This window comes from Xyrauchen texanus, chromosome 1, assembly GCF_025860055.1.
Source record: "Xyrauchen texanus isolate HMW12.3.18 chromosome 1, RBS_HiC_50CHRs, whole genome shotgun sequence".
NCBI lineage: Eukaryota > Metazoa > Chordata > Actinopteri > Cypriniformes > Catostomidae > Xyrauchen > Xyrauchen texanus.
The window spans coordinates 64,184,179-64,204,367 of record NC_068276.1 but is presented as its reverse complement, the minus strand read 5'-3'; the positions used below and the strand labels follow the sequence as shown (position 1 = coordinate 64,204,367).

Genomic DNA, 20,189 nt, shown 5'->3' with positions numbered 1-20,189 from the left:
TTGGGATGAATTTAGAACTACAAAGGAATCCTTTAATTCACTGCAACAGTGGTGGGATTTTGGGAAAGTTCAAAGTAAACAATTCTGTACACAGTATACTCAAAACGTCACTAGAGAGGCAATTCTGAATATGAACACCTTGGAGACTGACATTTTAAAATTGCAAGAGTTGGCGGAGTACACTGGTGATCAAAGTTATATGGTTTTAAGTTAAAAAGACACAGTTGGCTGACTTACTGGGGGTAAAACACAAGGGGCTCTGGTCAGGTCACGGTTTCTGAGTGTAGGCCAGATGGATGCACCATCCAAATTTTTCTTTAACCTAGAGAAAAAGAATGGGCAGAACAGGGCTATCCATGCTTTGCGCTCTGAGTCTGGTGTGTTACTAACAGACCCTGTGGACATTCGTAAGAGAGCAGTTAATTTCTACGAAAGTTTATATAAAAATTAAATCGGAATGCAATCCAGAGATGATTGTGAATTCTTTGATGATCTACCCCAGGTATCGGAGGAAGCTAATGTGAAGATCTCATGCGTTTTGAGCATGGAAGAACTGTACAAGGCCCTCCAAAGCATGGAGTCAGGAAAGGCTCCGGGAATTGACGGTTTGCCAGTTGATTTCTATAAGTTTTTCTGGTCACAGGTTGGAGAAGATCTGCTGGAGGTGTTGAATGACAGCTTGGTTGGAGGCAAGCTGCCTCTGAGTTGCCGCAGAGCGGTCCTTACTCTCTTACCGAAGAAGGGTGTTCTCACAGATATCAAGTGCTGGCGGCCGGTTTCTCTAGTCTGTAGTGATTATAAACTGCGCTCAAAAGCCCTGACTAACAGGTTAGCAGAGGTGATAGACCAAGTCATCCATCCTGACCAGACCTATTGTGTTCCCGGTAGATTAATATTTGATAATATCTCTCTTATACGGGATGTTATAGATGTCTCCAAGATGTTTAATCTTGACTGTGGATTAATTTCATCAGATCAAGAGAAAGCTTTTGATCGGGTAGAGCATTGTTATTTGTGGAGAGTGTTAAAGGCTTTTGGGTTCTGTCAAAGGTTTATAGAACAGATAAAAGTCCTTTATAGTGACGTTGAGAGTATTCTCAAGGTTAACGGTGGTTTATGTGCCCCTTTTAAGGCCCTTAGAGGTATTAGACAGGGGTGTTCTTTATCTGGAATGCTTTACTCATTGGTGATTGTACCGTTTTTACAACAGTTAAGAATCAAACTTCATGGAATATGTCTGCTGAACTGCAAAAGCAATTTTATATTATCAGCTTATGCTGATGATATAGTAGTAATGATTATCAAGCAAAGTGATATACAGATTTTAACAAAATTGCTTGAATCTTTTAAAAATGTATCCTCTGCTACTGTAAATTGGAGTGAAACACTACTGTTGGGAAAATGGTTAAATGGGAAACCAAAACTCCCTGAAGGTTTATTGTGGGGAAAAGGTTTTAAATATTTAGGAGTGTTTCGGGGTGATGAGATAGTAGTGCAAAAAACTGGGAAGGAGCTATTGAGAAGGTTAAAAGTCACTTGGAAAAATGGAAATGGTTGACCCCAAAGATGTCTTATAGAGGTCGTATTTTAATAATGAATAATTTAGCTTCTTCTTCATTATGGCACAGGTTTGCCTGCATTGATCCTCCTGCACATTTATTGGCGAAAATCCAGGCTATTTTAGTACAAAATTTTGGGATAAATTACATTGGGTCCCACAGAATGTGCTATTTCTGCCCAAGGAAGAGGTTGGTCATGGTTTGCTGCATCTTCAAAGCAGAATAGCAACTTTTCGTCTGTTTTGTGCAAAGACTTTTACTTGGTTCATCTGATTCAAAATGGTGTGCTGCTGCATGTGTGATTCTGTGTGGTTTGGAGTCTGTTTTTATTAAAAAAGCAGAGAATTCACAGTCTCTTTTTTGGTTACTAGAAGAGCCTTTAGTTCATGGAGCTCATTTGGATATGTCGGTCGGTGGATTTTTTCCAGGTCTTAGTAGAATACTTATTGATATCAAAATTATTACTTTGGGTCAACTGCTGGAAATATCAGGACCAGATTTTAATAATGAAGAGGCATTAGCTCAACACTTGGGGATAAGATCCACTTGTCAAATTGCATAACCGCTTTTGAAATGGCAGTCGTTTCTTAAAACAACAGAAAAAACTTTGTTGATGGAGTATTGGGAAGGTTCCTGTGCCCCAAACCCTGAAGACTCCTTCCCCTGTTTGCTGTTCTCTTTGAAGCTAGAAGAAAATAGTGTTTTTTTTTTTTAGAAACGCCAAATTCTATGTGTATAGACTTTTTTTTTTTTTTTGAAGTACAGGTAAAATGTTGTATAGGTATTGTGTTTTCATTTTTAACAAAAAGATGTTAAACCAAAAAGTTGATACACCATGGCGTGATGTTTTTAAACTGAATGTTAGCAGAAAACCTGAATGGAGAGCTTTATATAAACCACCGTTCACCAACAAAACATTTATTTTGGGGTTTAAATAGGTGTTGAAGAAACGTTTTGTTTGTCAGTTATTGAATTTTGTTTTAGGCCAGGCAAAATTGGCCATATATATAAGCAGGAAAAAGAAAATAGAACAAAATTCAGAACAAAATATCATAGCGTTATTTTCAAATCTGGTGCAGTCAAGAGTGTTGATTGATTTTTATTATTATAAATCAGTGAATGATCTTTTTACTTTCTAAGGTATTTGGTGTTGTAATGAAGCCCTGTGCCCTGTATTTGAAGGTGATTTGATTTTTACACAACTCTTTTGAGAATTGTTATGCGTTTTCTTTTATTTATTTACAGATTTTTATAAAAATATTTTGGGTACGGTATAAAAGGTATGTGTAATATTTTATTTTTGGAATAAAGGAGTTTTAAAATCTCTCTCTCCCAATTTTCAATTTAAAAAGTACTTTATTGGCATGATTGTGTTTACATACACAATCATGCATCTCTCTCTCTCTTTCAATTCAGTTTGATTTATTGGCATGACAAAAGTACATTTTGTATTGCCAAAGCTTTTTAAAACAACATATAAAATTGTTTAGAACAATTGAATTAGCATTTGATCAAGCAAATATAAAAGGAAAAACATTTAAAGTCATTAAAGAAAAACAGATAATAAAAACGATTATTATTAATTATGTTTTAAGTTAACTTTAACTGAATTAAATGGGGGGGGGGGGGGGGGGGTTAAATAACATTTTTAATAATATATTTATGGATGTTCATTCTTTAGTTCTGGTTGTCCTTCGGGAGATGACAGGATGCTACAAATCTTGCTGCTATATTTGCACATTCAGCTTTTTCGCCGAGAATAAAAGGGAGATTTTCAGTTGGGGTGCAATTATTAATTTGGGGAAATACTTTGATAATTTTGGGATAATAGTGGTTTCTTATGATTTCATATTTTGGGCATTCTGTGAGGAAGTGCAGCTCTGTCTCCATCATTCCCAGATTGCAGTGGGAGCAGAGTCTCTCCTCTCGGGATACCCACGTCAGTCTGCGCCGCCCCGTCTCTATAGCCAGACTGTGCTCGCTGAGTCTGTACATCGTCAGTGCTTTTCTTAAATTCACATCAGTCACCGCGCTGAGGTAGTTTGCCACGGTGTACTCTCGATTTAGTGCAGAATAACATTCCAACTTGTGCTGATTTTTAATGGTGTTTGTCCAATTGGTGACGTATTTGTCTTTTTCTGCATTTATAATTTGGTTGGTCCGAATGATTGTGAGTTTGTCCTGAGGTTGTCCGATCTCTGCAGGAGTGAGGTCAGTCAGTCTCAGCACCAGCTGGCACAGGGGACTCCTCATCCCACTCAGCTCTTGGTGTTTTAGGGCTTTATAATGGTATGTGTTGGGGTCACTTTTCTTTAGGTGTTTCCAGAATTTGATGGCTCTTTTTTGGATGTTCAGAAGGAGAGGGCATTGGCCTAATTCTGCCCTGCATCTGTTGTTTGGTGTTTTTCTTTGAACTTTGAGTATCTTTTGCAAAATTCTGAATGTAGAGTTTCAATCGGATGTTTTTCCCAATTTACAAAGTCAAATTGTATAGGTGGACCCCACACCTCACTGCCATATAATGCAATTGGTTCAATTATTGATTTGAAAAGTTTGAGCCGAATTTGAATTGGAATATCAAATTTAATTGATCTTTTAAATGGCATAGAAAGCCCTTTGAGCTTTCTCTCTGAGTTCATTCACAGCCAGTAAAGTAAAGTTACCCGCTGGAGTGAGTGTCAGGCTGAGGTAAGTGTATGTATGTGTGGTTTCAATGGTTCTGTGTGAGAGTGTGAATGTGTGTTACTCCCTGAGATCTGGAACATTTTTCAAAACTAAACAGACTTTAGTTTTTTGGTGGTTGACTGACAGGGCCCAGGACTGACCGTAACCCGCCAGCAGATTCAGGCTGTCCTGCAGCCCCTCTTTAGTGGGCGACAGGAGAACCAGGTCATCTGCATAGAGGAGACACTTTATTTCTGTGTCATGTAGAGTGAGACCTTGAATGGGAGAATGTTCTAGTATATTAGCCAATTGGCTGATGTAAACATTGAAGAGGGTGGGGCTTAAACTGCAGCCCTTTCTCACTCCACGCCTCTGGAGAAAAAAATCTGTTCATTCTTTCCAATTTTAACAGCACATTGACTGGCTGTACATTGATTTGATGACATCATAGAATTTTCCCCCTACACCGCTGTCAATAAGTTTAAGATATAATCCTTCATGCCAGATTGAATCAAATGCTTTCTTAAAATCTACAAAACAAGCGAAAATGTGTCTTTTATTTTGATGTACATATTTAGCAATGAGTGTCTGTAGGGTGAAAAAGTGGTCAGATGTGCGACATTTTGGCATGAATCCAATTTGACATTTACTCAAGGCATTGTGCTTCATTAGGAAGTGTAAAAGTCTGGAGTTTAAAATACTGCAGAACACCTTCCCCAGATTACTGTTCACACAGACGCCTCGGTAGTTATTAGGGTCTAATTTATCTCCACTCTTATAAATGGGGCTGAGGAGTCCCTGATTCCAGATCTCAGGGAAATGACCCACACACAGAACAGTTTTAGGATCGCCAGTTTGAAGTTTTGGTCGGAGTGTTTCAGCATCTCGTTCAGGATGCCGTCCACACCGCAGGCCTTTTGGGGCTCGAGTATTTGCAATTTTTGTTCCAATTCTTTCATTGTGATGGGGAAATCTAAGGGGCTTTGATTTGCTTGAATTGATCTTTCCAATTGGTCTAATTTTTTAATGATTTCATTTTGATTTGAATTTTGATTTTCAGTTGGGCTGTAAAGTTCTTGGAAATGTTTTTTCCACAGCCCTCCATCTTGGATTGCCAGATCTTCTTGATTTGATTTGTATAATAATTTCCATTTATCCCAGAATTTGTTTGTTTTAATTGATTTTTCAATTTCGTCAAGCTGGCTCTGCAAAAATTTAGTTTTTTCGTCTGAGTGTGGCTTTATATTGTCTTAATGCCTCACAGTATTGAAGACGAAGGTCCGGATTGTCTGGTTGACGGTGTTTTTGGTTGGATACATTTCTAAGTGTTTTTCTCAGAGCTTTACAGTCTCAATCAAACCATTTTTCAGTGTCCAATGTCTTTTTTGTAGTTTTGACGAGTGCCAAATCACTTTTTTGTGCTGTTTTGTAGAATATATAATTTAGATCTTTCACTGCCTGATTGATGCCGAATTGGTGTATTTGGAATGAATGTAAGAGAGATTGTATTTCTGTACATTCAATGGCATTGGTGTAGACTGTTTTCTGTCCATTTGAATGATATTATTTGGCTTATTTGATAAGGTGTGCGATTGTGTTGGTTGTTGTTTCAGACTGTTTGATGTAGAGGGTGATTTGGCTGTGGTCTGAGAAAGACGTTAAGGGTTTGACTGTGAATGTTCTCAAAGAAGAAAGGTCCAGTCTCACACATTCTCTCTCTCTCACACACACACACACACACTTTTTGTGATCTGCATGTGGTTGTGCATCCGTGCGTTCACACCAGAGGCGTCGAGAGCGTCAAATCGACCGGAAGTCATTGTTGGTGTGCCGAGTGAGTTGATGAAGTGGATATTATGGTTTATATAATATTATATAATAATATATACAAATATTTAACTACTTGTGATATGTCATCAAAAAGATACCAGTCGACATGTCTGGATGTTTTGAGGCCCCTTTAAATATAGTTCACAAAACCAGCATTTTCAACGAACATTGCCGCCTATTTCAAATACGTCAGAGCGTCCACGAATTTTCGATAGTGTTGTTGGCAGGGCAGCCAGAGTGAATTTTGATGCTCTCGCCACCTCTGGTCTGAACGCACGGATTATCTGTAAAAGTCTTTCACTTGATCTGATCTGGATGCAAAACACAAAACAGGCAATTACAATCATCATGTGTCGTCCAGTAGTTGCTCAGGAAAACTGTGGATCTGCTGATGATGCATATGATTATAATATAACAGATGATCACTCACCGATGACAGTAAATGACACTTCATTGCTCATGGAAGTGCTGATTTGTGTAGATGTGCTCATAGCCAAACACTTGCATTTATTGTATCCGCTGTATCTGCTGTATATTACAGTAGTCTTGAACTCTTTCCAATTAGTGTCTTGAATATTACCACCATCACACTGAAATCTGTATGTCCAGTCTGTCACTCGTGTCTCCTGTACGTCACATGTGAGAGTGACAGTGTCTCCTCTGAATATCAGTGATGTTTCAGGATTTGCAGTCAGAACAGGTTTATCTGTAAGAACCAGAAACAAACACACAACTCTCACTTTACAAAACACACATGTTGCATCCAGAGTTATGAACACACACACACACACACACGTTGCATCTACAATTATGAACACACAAACACACACAAACACGTTGCATCTACAGTTATGAACACACACACACACAAACACACTCTCTCTCTCCCTGTCTGTATCTGCCCTTCTCTATAGTCAGTGCTGTCTGTCTGTCTGTATCTGCCCTTCTCTATAGTCAGTGCCGTCTGTCTGTATCTGCCCTTCTCTATAGTCAGTGCTGTCTGTCTGTCTGTATCTGCCCTTCTCTATAGTCAGTGCTGTCTGTCTGTCTGTATCTGCCCTTCTCTATAGTCAGTGCTGTCTGTTTGTCTGTATCTGCCCTTGTCTATAGTCAGTGCTGTCTGTATCTGCCCTTCTCTCTAGTCAGTGCTGTCTGTTTGTCTGTATCTGCCCTTCTCTATAGTCAGTGCTGTCTGTCTGTCTGTATCTGCCCTTCTCTATGGTCAGGCTGTCTGTCTGTATCTGCCCTTCTCTATCATCAGGCTGTTGTCACTCAGTCTGTACCTCGTCATGTGTTTCCTCAGCTTGTGGTCTGACTGTATTCTCTGCTGTCATGTAATCTCTGTTTAGGGACAAATAACATTGTAGTTTGTTTGTTTTTGTGTGGTTTCATTCCAATAAGTTCGGTAATTTTCTTTTTGTGCGTTAATCATTTGTTTGTGCTGGATTGTGTGGATGAGGGTGTCCGTGTCCTGAGGCTGATTATTGTTAGTTGTGTTAGTCTGTTTGTGGAGTCTCAGGACCAGCTGAATGATGGGACTCTTCTCAGCGTTCACTTCATGGTTTTTAAGGGCTTTAAAATGATAAGAGTTGGGGTCACACAGTTTCAGATGTTTCCCAAATGTAATGGCTCTTTTCTCAATGTGGATAAATAGAGGGTATTGGCCTAATTCTGCCCTGCATGCATTGTTCGGTGTGTTTCTCTGTACCCGAAGAATGCTTTTACAAAACTCTGTATGCAGGGCTTCAATCAGATTTTTGTCCCATTTGTCAAATTGGTGATTTAGGAGAGGACCCCAAACTTCGCTGCCATATAGTGCAACAGGTTCAATGACTGATTGCAATATTTTGAGTCAGATTCAAAATGGTATTTCAGATTGGATAAATGTTTTAATGGCATAGAAAGCCCTTCTTGCTTTCGCTTCCAGTTCATTCACGGCCAAGTTTCCGTTTGCACTGAATTTCAACCCAAGGTAAGTGTAGTTTGTGGCATGATCAATTTTGTTCATACCAAGGGTGAAACTGTATTTCTTTCCCTGACATCTGGGTCTTTTCTGGAATGTTAAAACTTTGGTTTGGTGGAAAATTTAATCAAAGGCCTTCTGGAAATCTACGAAGCATGCAAATATTTTGGTTTTGATTAGGTTGATGTATTAATCAATCAGGGTATATAGGGTGAAGATATGGTCTGATGATCTGACTTTTGCATAAGGCATTGTGTTCGGTAAGGAAGTGAACGAGTCTTGTGTTGATGATACTGGAGAACATCTTCCCCAGATTACTGCTCACACAGATGCCTCTGTAATTGTTTGTCTCCACTCTTGAACATGGGCGTTATGAGTCCTCTATTCCAGGTGTCAGGGAAATGACCAACACTCAAAACCAAGTTGAACAGTTTCAGTAAGGCCAATCTTAATTTGTGCTCTGTGTTCTTCAGAATTTCATTGAGGAGGCCAGTAGGGGATGTTCACCCTGCAGTATGTATGGGTCCCAATGCACCGGTATATTGATGGGGACACTGTAAAAACCTACTGTCCATAACACTGGGTGTAACACTGGTGTCCTGGCTAAATTCCCCCACAGGCCATTCTCAATCATGGCCTCCTAATAATCCCCATCCATTAATTGGCTCTATAACTCGGTTCTCTCCTCCAATATCTGGTGTGTTTTGGGTGTACTGGTGCACTATGGCTGCAGTCACATCCAGGTGGATGCTGCACACTAGTGGTGTTTGAGGAGAGTCCTGTTCACTGTGTAACCCTTTGAGCATAGTGTCAGAAAACGTTCATTCATTCATTCATAAAACAATGCAAAGTTTGCTGACCCATCCACTAGTGGCCTGTTGGACATGGCCTGATGGACATGGCCTGACTTGTAGATCCACGGTTCAGGGCCAAATACATCCCAAATTAAAAGATTTATAAATTGAAACACAAAGCTGTCTTGGTGGCAGAGTCTCTACTGACTGATCAGGACAGCTGCTGTCGGACTGACCAAACTGTGCCCGAGCCTGCAGACCAAGAAGCAGCAGTGCCACCAACAGCTAAGTCGTCATCGTCACTGGCAAACTTCAAGCAGAACACAACAACCAGCACCACACTGACACAGAGGCAGGAAACTGAAAATGAATTTTCCAGTTACTTGCAGTCAGTTAGTGTAGAGAGTGATACAGATCCTCTCAAATGATGGAAGGAACATGAAATTGTCTTTCCAGCGCTGAGACACCTGACAAAGAAGTATATTATGTTACCAGCCAGCAGTTCCCTTCTAAAAGGGTTTTCAGTTGCAGTGGTAACATTGTAACCTGTCACAGGGCATCCCTGAATCCTGAGGCTGTTGATTGGCTAGTTTTCCTTTCACAGATCCTATAAGAGATGAACAGGACTACATAGGAGGAAATACTTTGTCTGGTAAAAGAACTGTCAACCTCAGTAAAAAAATACTTTGTCAGAGCAAGTAGGCGTGTTATTATTTTTGTTCTGTTTATATTTGTATTGTTATTTACACAGCGGTGTATTTTGTTAAGCAGGAGAGAAAAACCTGTAATTGTATTTGAATCAGTCTGTTATTGTTGTTGAAAACAATTGAAGGATTATTCTCAGAGATTGGCCTATTTTAAATGAATATAGACCATTTATGTTATATGATATTTTATTTACATGTTTTGCAGCTGTATATTTTCAAACAGGGAAGGAAACACTGTCTTTGCAGTCTGTTTTAATAAAAGTGCTTCTGACATCTCACTTACAACTGAACATTCATAGAAAATACAGAGATATATTATATATTATATATGTTTTATACTGAACCAATCAGCTGTGAGTAAAGTAACATCTCCCCATGAATCTATCACTCTAAAATAAAGCTTCACAGGGAAATGTATTGATTTATATATTATTTATTTAGATTTATATATTATTATTTAATATTTTTAAAATAATATAAAAAATGTATTATTGAGTTTCTTGTCATTTCTTTACATACTGAACCTGTATGCAGTGAAACTGATGCTGAGAAACATTAAAAATAAACTGCAGATTTTCACTTTAAAGCATTTATTGTGTGGATATCTGGATTTTTATGCTTTAAAAGTAATTAGCCTTTTTGTTCTTATTGTGAGTATATAAATTAATTTACACATTATATTCAGTTTTGTTTCTTTCACTGCAGCTGAGGTGTTTCATCTTGCTCTATAAATATATTCTTCAGATTTTCATAATGGAGACATAAGTCACACTGAATTTCAAGATGTAAATCCCATCGACTCTCTTCAAGCTTCACTCATTGGCTGTTCATGGCAAACGTCACTCATTCATGTGCACGTAATCAACATAATCAAAGAATCATGAGTAATGTGTGTATGATCAAACAATGTTCTCATTGACATTCTTACCTTGAATGTGTGACTAAATAGTGGACTACAGAGTAATAGAAAACTTAATATTTATAATTAAATCTTATAATTATGTGAACTCACCTTGTGAATTAGATTCTCCTGTCTCTAAAGGTGTGTGTGTGTGTGTGTGTGTGTGTGTGTGTGTGTGTGTGTGTGTGTGTGTGTGTGTGTGTGTGTGTGTGTGTGTGTGTGTGTGTGTGTGTGTGTGTGTGTGTGTCTAAAGCACAGGGCTGTTAATCAGAAGGTCACAGGTTCTAACCCCACAGTCACCACCATTGTGTCCTTGAGCAAGGCACTTAACTCCAGGTTGCTCCGGGGGGATTGTCCCTGTAATAAGTGCTCTGTAAGTCACTTTGGATAAAAGCATCTGCCAAATGCATAAATGTAAATGTGTGGTGTGTTCTGCATTGTGAGGGTGTCATTGTCTTAACCCTTCAATTCTGAGTGTGTTATGAGGCAATTTATTCGTTTTATTTTTCAAATGTAAAAAAAATAAAAGTGTAGTGTTTCACCAGTTCATACACACACACTGTTTATGTGGGAGTGAGTGTGTATATTTTGCACCGAGGATGTTTTATAGTCTCACCCTGTCTGTTTTACTGCATTGTGGCTGACTTATTGATTGTATTTGACAGATAAAAAGCTCAGTTTTTTCGGTCTCATTCATTTTCAATGGTCGGACAATTTTGACCACGGATACCAAAAGTGTTGCTTTTTTTTTTTAACCACCACTTAGACTTATTGAATCAAGTCTAATTTTTGTTGTATGTTCAGATGGCAAATGGATGAAAAGTCATCAAGTCTTGTACTGCTCAGATAAAGGAAATGTCCCGGTTACTGTCGTAACCTCCGTTCCCTGATGGAGGGAACGAGACGCTGTGTCGATGTAGTGAAGCGTGCGTCTGTTAAGACCTGAGAGTAAGTTCCCGGCCATTTCAGCGGCTTAGTACAGTGTTGTGGCAAGAGGGACACAAGGTCTCGTTCCCTCCATCAAGGAACAGAGGTTACGAAAGTAACCGGGACGTTCCCCTTCTGTCACTCACTCGACGTTGTGTCGATGTAGCTCTGGCCAAGGGAAATGCGGGTCCACCGACAGGGGGACCGTACCGCGGAAAATACATCACAGGAGATATTGGAATAATCAGAACCTTGCAGTACAGGCAAGCCTGTGCCTGCAGTGGGTCAGGCTGCGAACTTCCTCCGCTGAATTCAGAGCCAGAGGGCTAGGGAGGAAAGAACCCCAGGGTCCGTGACTTGTGGACTTGACTGGGGGAGTAGAGCGCACGTCTTTGCCTCAGGGGAGGGGAAAGGCGATATGTGCAAGGATACAAACCGGCCAGCAGTACCGTATTACCGAATTCTAGTTCTAATTCTAAAGTATGCACCGGACACAGCAACACTCAGGCTGGGTCTACCTCCTCACGGGGCAGCACTTGTGGGTTCACTACCTGTTGGAAAGTCAATTGCAATTTCATACTTCACCACTAGAGGGAACATGTCTTTCACATTACTGATTAATATACACCTTTCCCTTTAAGACAGTGTGCTTTATACATCACACAAGCTGGGTTACTGTAAGCATATAATCTATAAAGCTGTGTGCATTCGTGAAGAAAAAGTACATTATTTCTCATTTCTATAAGAAACATACCTGTTAATAATGTTGATGTTATCATTATGATGTTGTATTAAACTTGTAAATTTGTATTTGCACAAGTTGATATTATTTGTCAATCTCTGTCGAGAAGCTAACATGCTAGTATTACAGACACGTGCTAGAATGCATTGTTGTTATATTATAAATGTTAATCTGTTAGCCAGATTAACTGAATTTGACACACTACACTAATAATTGTGGATTTGTCTGTGAATTTCAGACAATAGGTGATTGTATTTATGTTCAGTATGTTAAATGTTTAATATGTAACAATTTAACAAAAGGATTGTAATATTCTTTGTCTAATTTGCAATTTTTTCTTCTGTTTCAGACCACACAAACACATCTACACACTCATACCCTTTTCACCACTATACATTATAACCAAATTGCTCACCGTCGTGACTTGTATCCATATACCCAGCATTTCATTAACGTTTTTTGGATGCAACTCTCCGAGCCTTTACTCTCTTACCTGAGTCACCAGTTTTCAAGAACTATCTGAACATACCAGAGGCACCACCTCTACACTACCTGATCCATGAAATGGGGTCATAGGAACCTTGGGCACATAGCCCGGTCGGGGTCTCAGGATGACGTGAGAGTCTGCTGGACCGAACTCCAGGAAAGGACCGAACTGACAGAGAGCGCTTGCAGGACCCAAACCCTCTTGAAAGAAGTGCGCGTTATCAGGAGGGCCGTCTTCTAGGAGAGGGCCTTTAGTTCGACTGATTCTAGCGGCTCAAACAGGGCTCCCCGAAGGCCTGAGAAGACAACGGAGAGACCCCATGAGGGGAACAGGCATTGCCTAGGAGGGTTCAGCCTACGGGTGCCTCTAAGGAACCTGACGATCAGGTCGTGCTTCCTAAACGACTTACCATCCACTGCATCGTGGTGAACTGCTACGGCGGCTACATAAACCTTCAAAGTGTAGGAGGACAGCCACCCATCCAGCCTCTCCTGCAGGGAAAGGAGCACTGACCCTACTGTGTACCTTTGTGGCTCTTCAAATCGGGAAGAACACCAATTTGTGAATAAGCGCCACTTTAGGGCATAAGCCCTGGTAGAGGAAGCTCTGGCTTGAGTGATTGGGTCTACGACAGCTGGTGGTAGACCGTTTAGATCTTCCGCATCCCATCCAAGGGCTAGTCATGGAGGTTCAAGACGTCTGGGCACTGATGCCAGAGGGTGTCCCATCCCTGAGAAAGCAGGTCCTTCCTCAGGGGAATGTGCTTGTGAAATGCTGATGTGAGGAGTTTGAGATCCGTGAACCAAGTCTGAGTGGGCCAGTAGGGGGCCACGAGAATGACTTGTTCCTCGTACTCCCTGACCTAGCACAGGACTTGTGCAAGTAGGCTAAATGGGGGAAATGCATACTTGCGCAGTCCCTGGGGCCAGCTGTGTAACAGCGCATTTGTGCCGAGGGGGGCTTCCGTCAGAGAGTACATGAGCGGGCAGTGGGTGGAATATCGGGAGGCAAACTGTGCTGTGCCGAACAGAGCCCAAATCAGCTGGACCACATGAGGGTGGAGTCTCCACTCTTCCTGGGCATTGCCTTTCATGACAGTGCATCCGCTGTGGTGTTTAGGTTGCCCGGGATATGAGTGGCGTGCAGCGACCTCAGCCGCTGATGACTCCAAAAAGGAGGAGATGGCAGGCAAGACATGCAGCGAGACAACACGTGCTTGCCGTGGATCAATGGCAGAAATCTGTGCAGGGCAGGAAATTACAGCCAGTAACTCTAGGCAGTTGATGTGCCGACCCAGCCAGGGCCACATCCAGGCACCAGCAGCTGCGTGCCCATTGCACACAGCGTCCGAGCCAAACTGGGAGGCGTCCGTAGTAACTACGACATGTCTAAACACCTGCTGTAGGGGGACTCCTGCCCATAGAAAACAGAGGTCTGTCAAAAAGCTGAATAAGTGACGGCAGATCTTGGTCTTTTCCCATTTGACCCGAAGCCCTAAATGGCTGAGGTGCACGAGCACCAGGTCCCTGTGTGCGCTAAGATTAGCCAGTCATCGAGGTAGTTGAGTACGTGAATGCCCACTTCCCTTAACGGTACCAGAGCTGCCCCTGCGAATTTCGTGAAGCGAGGGGACAGGGACAGACCAAAGGGGAGTACCTTGTACTGATTGTACGACTGTCCCTTGAAAGAGAACTGTAGAAAGGGTCTGTGACGGGGTAATATTGAGACGTGAATGTATGCGTTCTTCAGGTCTACCGCCGTTAACCAATCTTGATTCCGGACGCATGTCAGAATACGTTTCTGTATCAACATCTTGAACGGGAGTCTGTGTAAGGCCCAGTTCAGAACTCGCAGGTCCAAGATTGGCCGCAACCAACACATTTCTCGGTTACGATGAAGAGCTGTAGAATCCCTTCTCCATCTCGGCTGTAGGGACAGGCTCTATCGCATCCTTGCGCAGAAGGTTTGCGATCTCCGCACACAGGGTGGAGGCGTTTTCACCCTGCACTGAGGTCGGTCACCGAGCGCAGTTCCTGCAGCACACCAGGATCAGGACTACCTAAGTGCAGATCTATTAGCGACTTGGCCTGGTGGACTTGCAGGAGGGCCATGGCGTGCAGGATGGAGGAGGCCTGTCTGGAGGCGCTGTAGGCCTTGGTCGCCAGAGACGACGTCAACTTACAGGCCTTGGAGGGGAGTGACGGTCGATCGCAAAAACGGGGTGGGGGGGGGTCAACAGCTGTGAGCAACAGCCCGTGCCCAGGAATCAATCGTCTAGCCACGGGTGCTGAGCGGAGGATGGAGGGTTCCAGTCCAGCCCAACATTCGCGTCGACCCAGGCAAGCATAGCGGACAGTTCGGCGTCGGCCTTAGACTGGGCAGGCACACCCGACGGCGCTAGCCAAATCGAGTCCTTAAGTGTTGGAGTCCACCAAGATGCCCTCCAATTCATCCAGCTCGTTGGGTCCGAAAGAGACATTAGGATGGCCACTAGGCGAGCCAGTCTCAACTCAGATCCAGACAGAGGCAGACAAGCGTGCTGGGGAATGGGTGGTCCTCGGGGATTTACCCGGTGAAACTGCGTCCGTTGAACTCCGGAAATCGCCTCCAGCGTCAGCCACGCTGGCCCAATACCTGTGGGTAGAAGGCGCGATGCAGGGGGTGGATAGAGTGGCTTTCCCCTGGAAGAAGGAAAGCCATGACCGCAACGTTGCCATGGTCATGTTGTGAGAACATGAACCATCCACAAACGCTGCCTCAGTGTGTTCTCTGCCCAGACACGTGAGGCAGCGCCCCTAGCCATCTGAAGCGGAATGGTAACGACCGCATCCAGGAATAACAAAAGGATGGAAGGTCTTGCAAAATATGAATAAGAATTTCAATGTCCAAGTGTTGTACTCTTTAAGAGAAATATCCTCTTTATTAACCGTATATACTATTTTAAATGGCTGTCGAATCACCCAGTGGTGCAGAGAAGAGAAAAGATGCTGATTTGGACCATATCTCCAACAGCATACGCTGTTGTAGAGGTGAGTGGAACAGCAGTGGATTTATTCAGCTCCATGAAACACAACCGCTCTGCTCCGAAGAAAAAACCTGTCTGAACAGACACACACTTCCCTCCTTTTATACCCGTATGTCCAGGGGAGGGGCTTGCAAATTCTGTTCATCAATTCTCATTGGCCTTTTCTCAAAGATAGAGGTAACGAGTCTCTCAAGAGAGACCCCTAGTGTCACTACATTGACACAACATTGAGTAGGGGAACCATGTTTTTTTCAATAAAGAATACATTTATAATATATATATATATTCATTTAAGTAAAAATTGACCGAACACCATAGGCGGGTAACCTGATATCAGACCATCATGCAGAGTCTGAAGATATGACAACACAAATATTATAAATAATACTTATATTAAGTGCACTGAATAGAAATGAAGAAAAAAAAAGAAAATTAACAACGTATTTATGAATCATGACTTACCTGGAGTTTGTGCAAAGTAGCTGTTGGACATCAGCACTGAAAGTAAAAAAACAAAAAACATGTCCATTAATTCATCACAATAAAAACTGAAACTAAGTGTTCATGGTTAAAGTTTATTGTAGTTTAAATAATTGTGTTTAGTTTTCTGCTTCTTAAGATAGTTTTCCACTCATTTCTATGTGGATTCATCAGTCGACTGATGTTGGAGATTCAGTGTGTGACCTCATCAAACACACATCTGCAGGACTCACAGGTGAATTTACAAGTGAATTCACTGATGGAGTGAATAAAGATCTGTTTGCATTGAGCCAAAACCATCATGTGAGAATGAAAATAAATGTGATGTGGTTTGTTGACAAGTGGTGTTACAGTACCATGTATATGCCAATATTCAGTAAATGTTTCACACTCAAATATAAGTGAGAAATGAGAGCAGTCTGCAGGACTCGATAACAGATCTGACATCAGAGAGACAGTTTGAACCAAAGATGCACCTGCTTACTAGTGTCACAAAACACAATACCTGCTGTATGTTGCAAACATGTTCAAATTAAATTAACAATCAAAGATAAATTAAATTCCATCATTGTAATATGTAAAGCTATTGAAAAGAAACAGCCTAATATTTACGTTTGCTGTCCTTGCTAGGGCCGGCTCAGACTTTGTTGGCACCCTGGGCATATTCATATTGGCGCCCCCCTTAAAATATTTAATGCCGAGTTTACACTGTCAGCGGGTGAAAATCGGGCCTAAAATAGTGTAGTTGTGGAGATCACCGTCAAAAGCCCGAAAATAATCAGAAATCAAATCGGAGGTCGCTCCTGTGAGCGATGAATGCAATGCATGAATAGAGACGTGATTTGAGAGAAGCGCCAACATGTCGCCGATGTCAGCGAGATATCTAGAATGTTAAATATCTGGACCTGTCTGCGATTCCAAATCGTGCAATGTGAAATATGTTTTGACTGAATACAACTGCAGCGTTGACCTACAGCCAATGAGAGGGCAAGAAACTGGGCACGGGATGTTTCAGTGGGAGGAGTCCTGATGTACCTCCAACAGAACATCAACTAGCATGTCTGCGGTATCAAGAAAAACTCATTGGACCGAAGAAATGGAGAATGAATGAGTGGAACATTGGCAGGAGCACCAGTGCCTATTTAATGTTTCCTCTGAACTGAACCACAACCGGGTGGAGAATGAGAAGAGTTGGAGAGAAATGGCCAATTCTCTTGGACAGTCAGGTAAACAAATATGTCGATTTTTCTGTAGGAGGAACTTTTTCATATTGTAACGAATCAAATATCTGATTAAAAACACACACATCATATTCTGAAAAGCATAACATATGATCATGCATTTGTTTTCGTATCTCGTATCACTTCTCGCGTGTTCTCTGTTGGGAAACGTAATTTGGAGTTCAGGCAGAGTCGTCGGGGATTCATCAAAAGTGAAATGTTTTTAATGTGTTCACCCCTGTCGCCAATTCCTCGTGCTATACAATTTAAATTTTTATACTACAGTACACCTCCCACTTTTCAGTGTTCCTGCGGTGTCCGGGTACTTCCCTGAAGATCACATTCTAATGACCAATGCTCCTTTAGTGTTTTGTGCTCGTTACATTTATTAACAAATTGTATCATTTTTATCATTTACATCTTTCCAGTTACATACAGAGGTTGCACTACAATTATCTGACGGACCCAGTTGTAAAATTTCCATCATGTTCTATTTTTATCAGTCATATTAATTTACATTTCCCTGATATGTAGTATTTCATATTTTCAGTTGAAAATGACAATATGTGGGAAGCACGAGTCTGTTGAAACAGCTGTTCTATTCAATCATTTGCAGAGTTGGGGAACATACATTTAAATTGTGCTTTAATCGTTGATTTTTCTAGATGCAAAGAAATCTGGTGATCTTTTTACAGAGATATACAGGGCGTGCAAGCGAGAGATTGATCGTTCATTTAGAATGAATCTTTAATATGACTCAAAAGAACAAGTAGTCTCAGAGAGTGATTCGTTCATTTTGGCGTGCACAAAATCCTCTCATGTTTAATTCATTTGATGTGGGACAGACACATAGGATCTCTGTACAGGAAACAGAAATGATTAGTTCACCTCCCGAGTCTGTCTTCTACTGAGCCCCTAAAGGGTCAAGGGTCAAGGTGGTGGGGAAAATAATTAGTGGTGTGGGAAAAAAATAAGCAAATGCTTTTTGTTCTCTCACAAAACTTTGTGTTCCCTCAAGTGATTATATTCTCTCTCAAAACTCAAACTCTCGTATATTCATTCCCGCTCCTGAATGCTCTGCAGACTATTACATTTATGAGAGAGAAGTCGAGAGGATGCTGGTGTCATGATTTGCCTTGTGTTTGTCCCTTAAACTTAATTTCCCATCATGCACCTGTTTGATCTCCCTCACTTGTTCCATATCAGCTTTGATTATTGTTCCCAGCTGTATCTCGTTTGCCCCAGTGTGTTTATGTTCTTGAGTTTTTTTAGTTTTGGTCAGTTGTTGTTCCCTACATGGATGTTACATTTGTTTTGGTTCTCTAGTTTTGGTTCTGTTTTGTTCGTGTGTTTTCCCAGTGTTTAATTGGACTCATCTGCTGATTAAACAAAAGCTGCACTTAAATCCTGCTCTATTGTCTTCCTCCAAATGTTACAGCTAGTGCCACTATTGGTGGAAAACTGTATTTTGGAAACATGTAAAGAGTGAGAAGATACATAATATATATACACATCTGATGTTTGAAATGTTTATATAAAAACAAATATGATTTTAATGCAATTCAAAACGCAGTATGTTTAAAGAATGCTAAAAAAACAACCATTTTTATAGACATTATGTAGCATGTTTTCCCAAACTACAGGCCTAATTCAATTTGAATATCATATACTCTATCAAATATGATTTTACATGTATGTTTTTGTGGCCATTTATCATCTGCCAGCAGATGCGACAATTGTGATATATGATGATAATTTGAACTGTGAAAATTATCTGTTAAAACTGTTAAATTGAAGTGTTGCCTTTTGGGCTTCACCATTTCCTTCTCTTCTTGTTGAACTCAAAATCTGGAATACACATAGGAGAGATAGCAGAAGACTCATTATGACAAATATTTTGCAAGCCAATGTGGGAAAAATTTGTGGTGTGAAAAAAAATAAGCAAATGCTTTTGCGTATTTTTTTTTTCACACACCACAAATTTTTCCCACCACCTTTACCCTTTATGGTCTCCATTGTCTTCAGGTATGAGATTGCATAGACTCTGCACTGGAAACAGAGGCTCAGTTACCTCTTATGTTTGAGAAAAGGCCAATGAGAATTGGCAAACAGAATTTGCATGCCCCTCCCCCGGACATACACGTATAAAAGGAACGAAACGTGCGTTTGTTCAGACAGGTTTTGAGCTGAAGAGCCGAGAGTAAGATCCCTATCTAAAAATGCCACAACACTGAACATGTTGCGTGGACTACTGATGCAGGTGCAAGCAAGCTGTTACTTGCGAAAATAGCAGGTGCATCAGACTGCACGTGACCTTCCCCAAAGCCCCAAGAAACGTCATATAGTTCCCCATATCTCTGAGGGAGGGAAGCGACGTAACTAGCCTGGGAGCAGTCCATAACAGCCGCAGCCTTTTCTCTCTCCATGTTTTCGATCCATAGTGTTAGATGCGGCTGGGGGCATCTAACGCTACAACATTCGCAACGGGGAAGGCGTTCATTACCAATCCAGAGGGCAAGGGAGGAAGGACACCCAGGGTCCGTGTCTTGTGGACTCGACTGGGGGAGTTTAGCGCACGTCTTCACCTCAGGGAAGGGTAAAGGCGCTATATGAAAGTAATATACCCAGCCAGCTGTTGTCGCCATATTAGGTCATAAAGCTGCCTGGTAGAGGGAGTTCTGGCTTGAGCGGTCATGTCTACGATGGCTGGTGGTAGACCGTTTAGATCTTTTGCATCCCGTCCATGGGCCAGACATGGAGGTTCCTCTAGCATCAGCTCCAGACATGGAGCTGATGCTAGAGGGTGCCCTTTCCCTGAGAATTTTCAGGGGAGGTGCTGTCACGAGGAGCATGAGATCCGAGAGCCAAGTCCAAGTGGGCCAGTGAAGAA

General features: G+C 41.5%; 1 protein-coding gene and 1 pseudogene across 6 annotated transcripts in view; one reads left to right on the top strand and one right to left on the bottom strand.

The window, feature by feature from the left end:
* LOC127645805 (basement membrane-specific heparan sulfate proteoglycan core protein-like) overlaps positions 1–20,189 on the top strand; it is a 302,447-nt pseudogene that overhangs the window by 228,198 nt on the left and 54,060 nt on the right.
* The window catches only part of LOC127643025 (B-cell receptor CD22-like), a 207,255-nt gene that overhangs the window by 181,866 nt on the left and 5,200 nt on the right, over positions 1–20,189 (bottom strand). For all 6 annotated transcript variants that reach the window (XR_007970447.1, XR_007970446.1, XR_007970448.1 and 3 more), the window contains exons 4-5: positions 16,062–16,097; positions 6,484–6,759 (exon numbers count right to left, since the gene is read on the bottom strand). Coding sequence is in view for 3 of the 6 variants with exons in the window: in XM_052125570.1 (XP_051981530.1) it covers positions 6,484–6,759; positions 16,062–16,097 (312 nt within the window). In the remaining 3 variants the exon portion in view is untranslated. The remainder of the gene's footprint in view (positions 1–6,483; positions 6,760–16,061; positions 16,098–20,189) is intronic.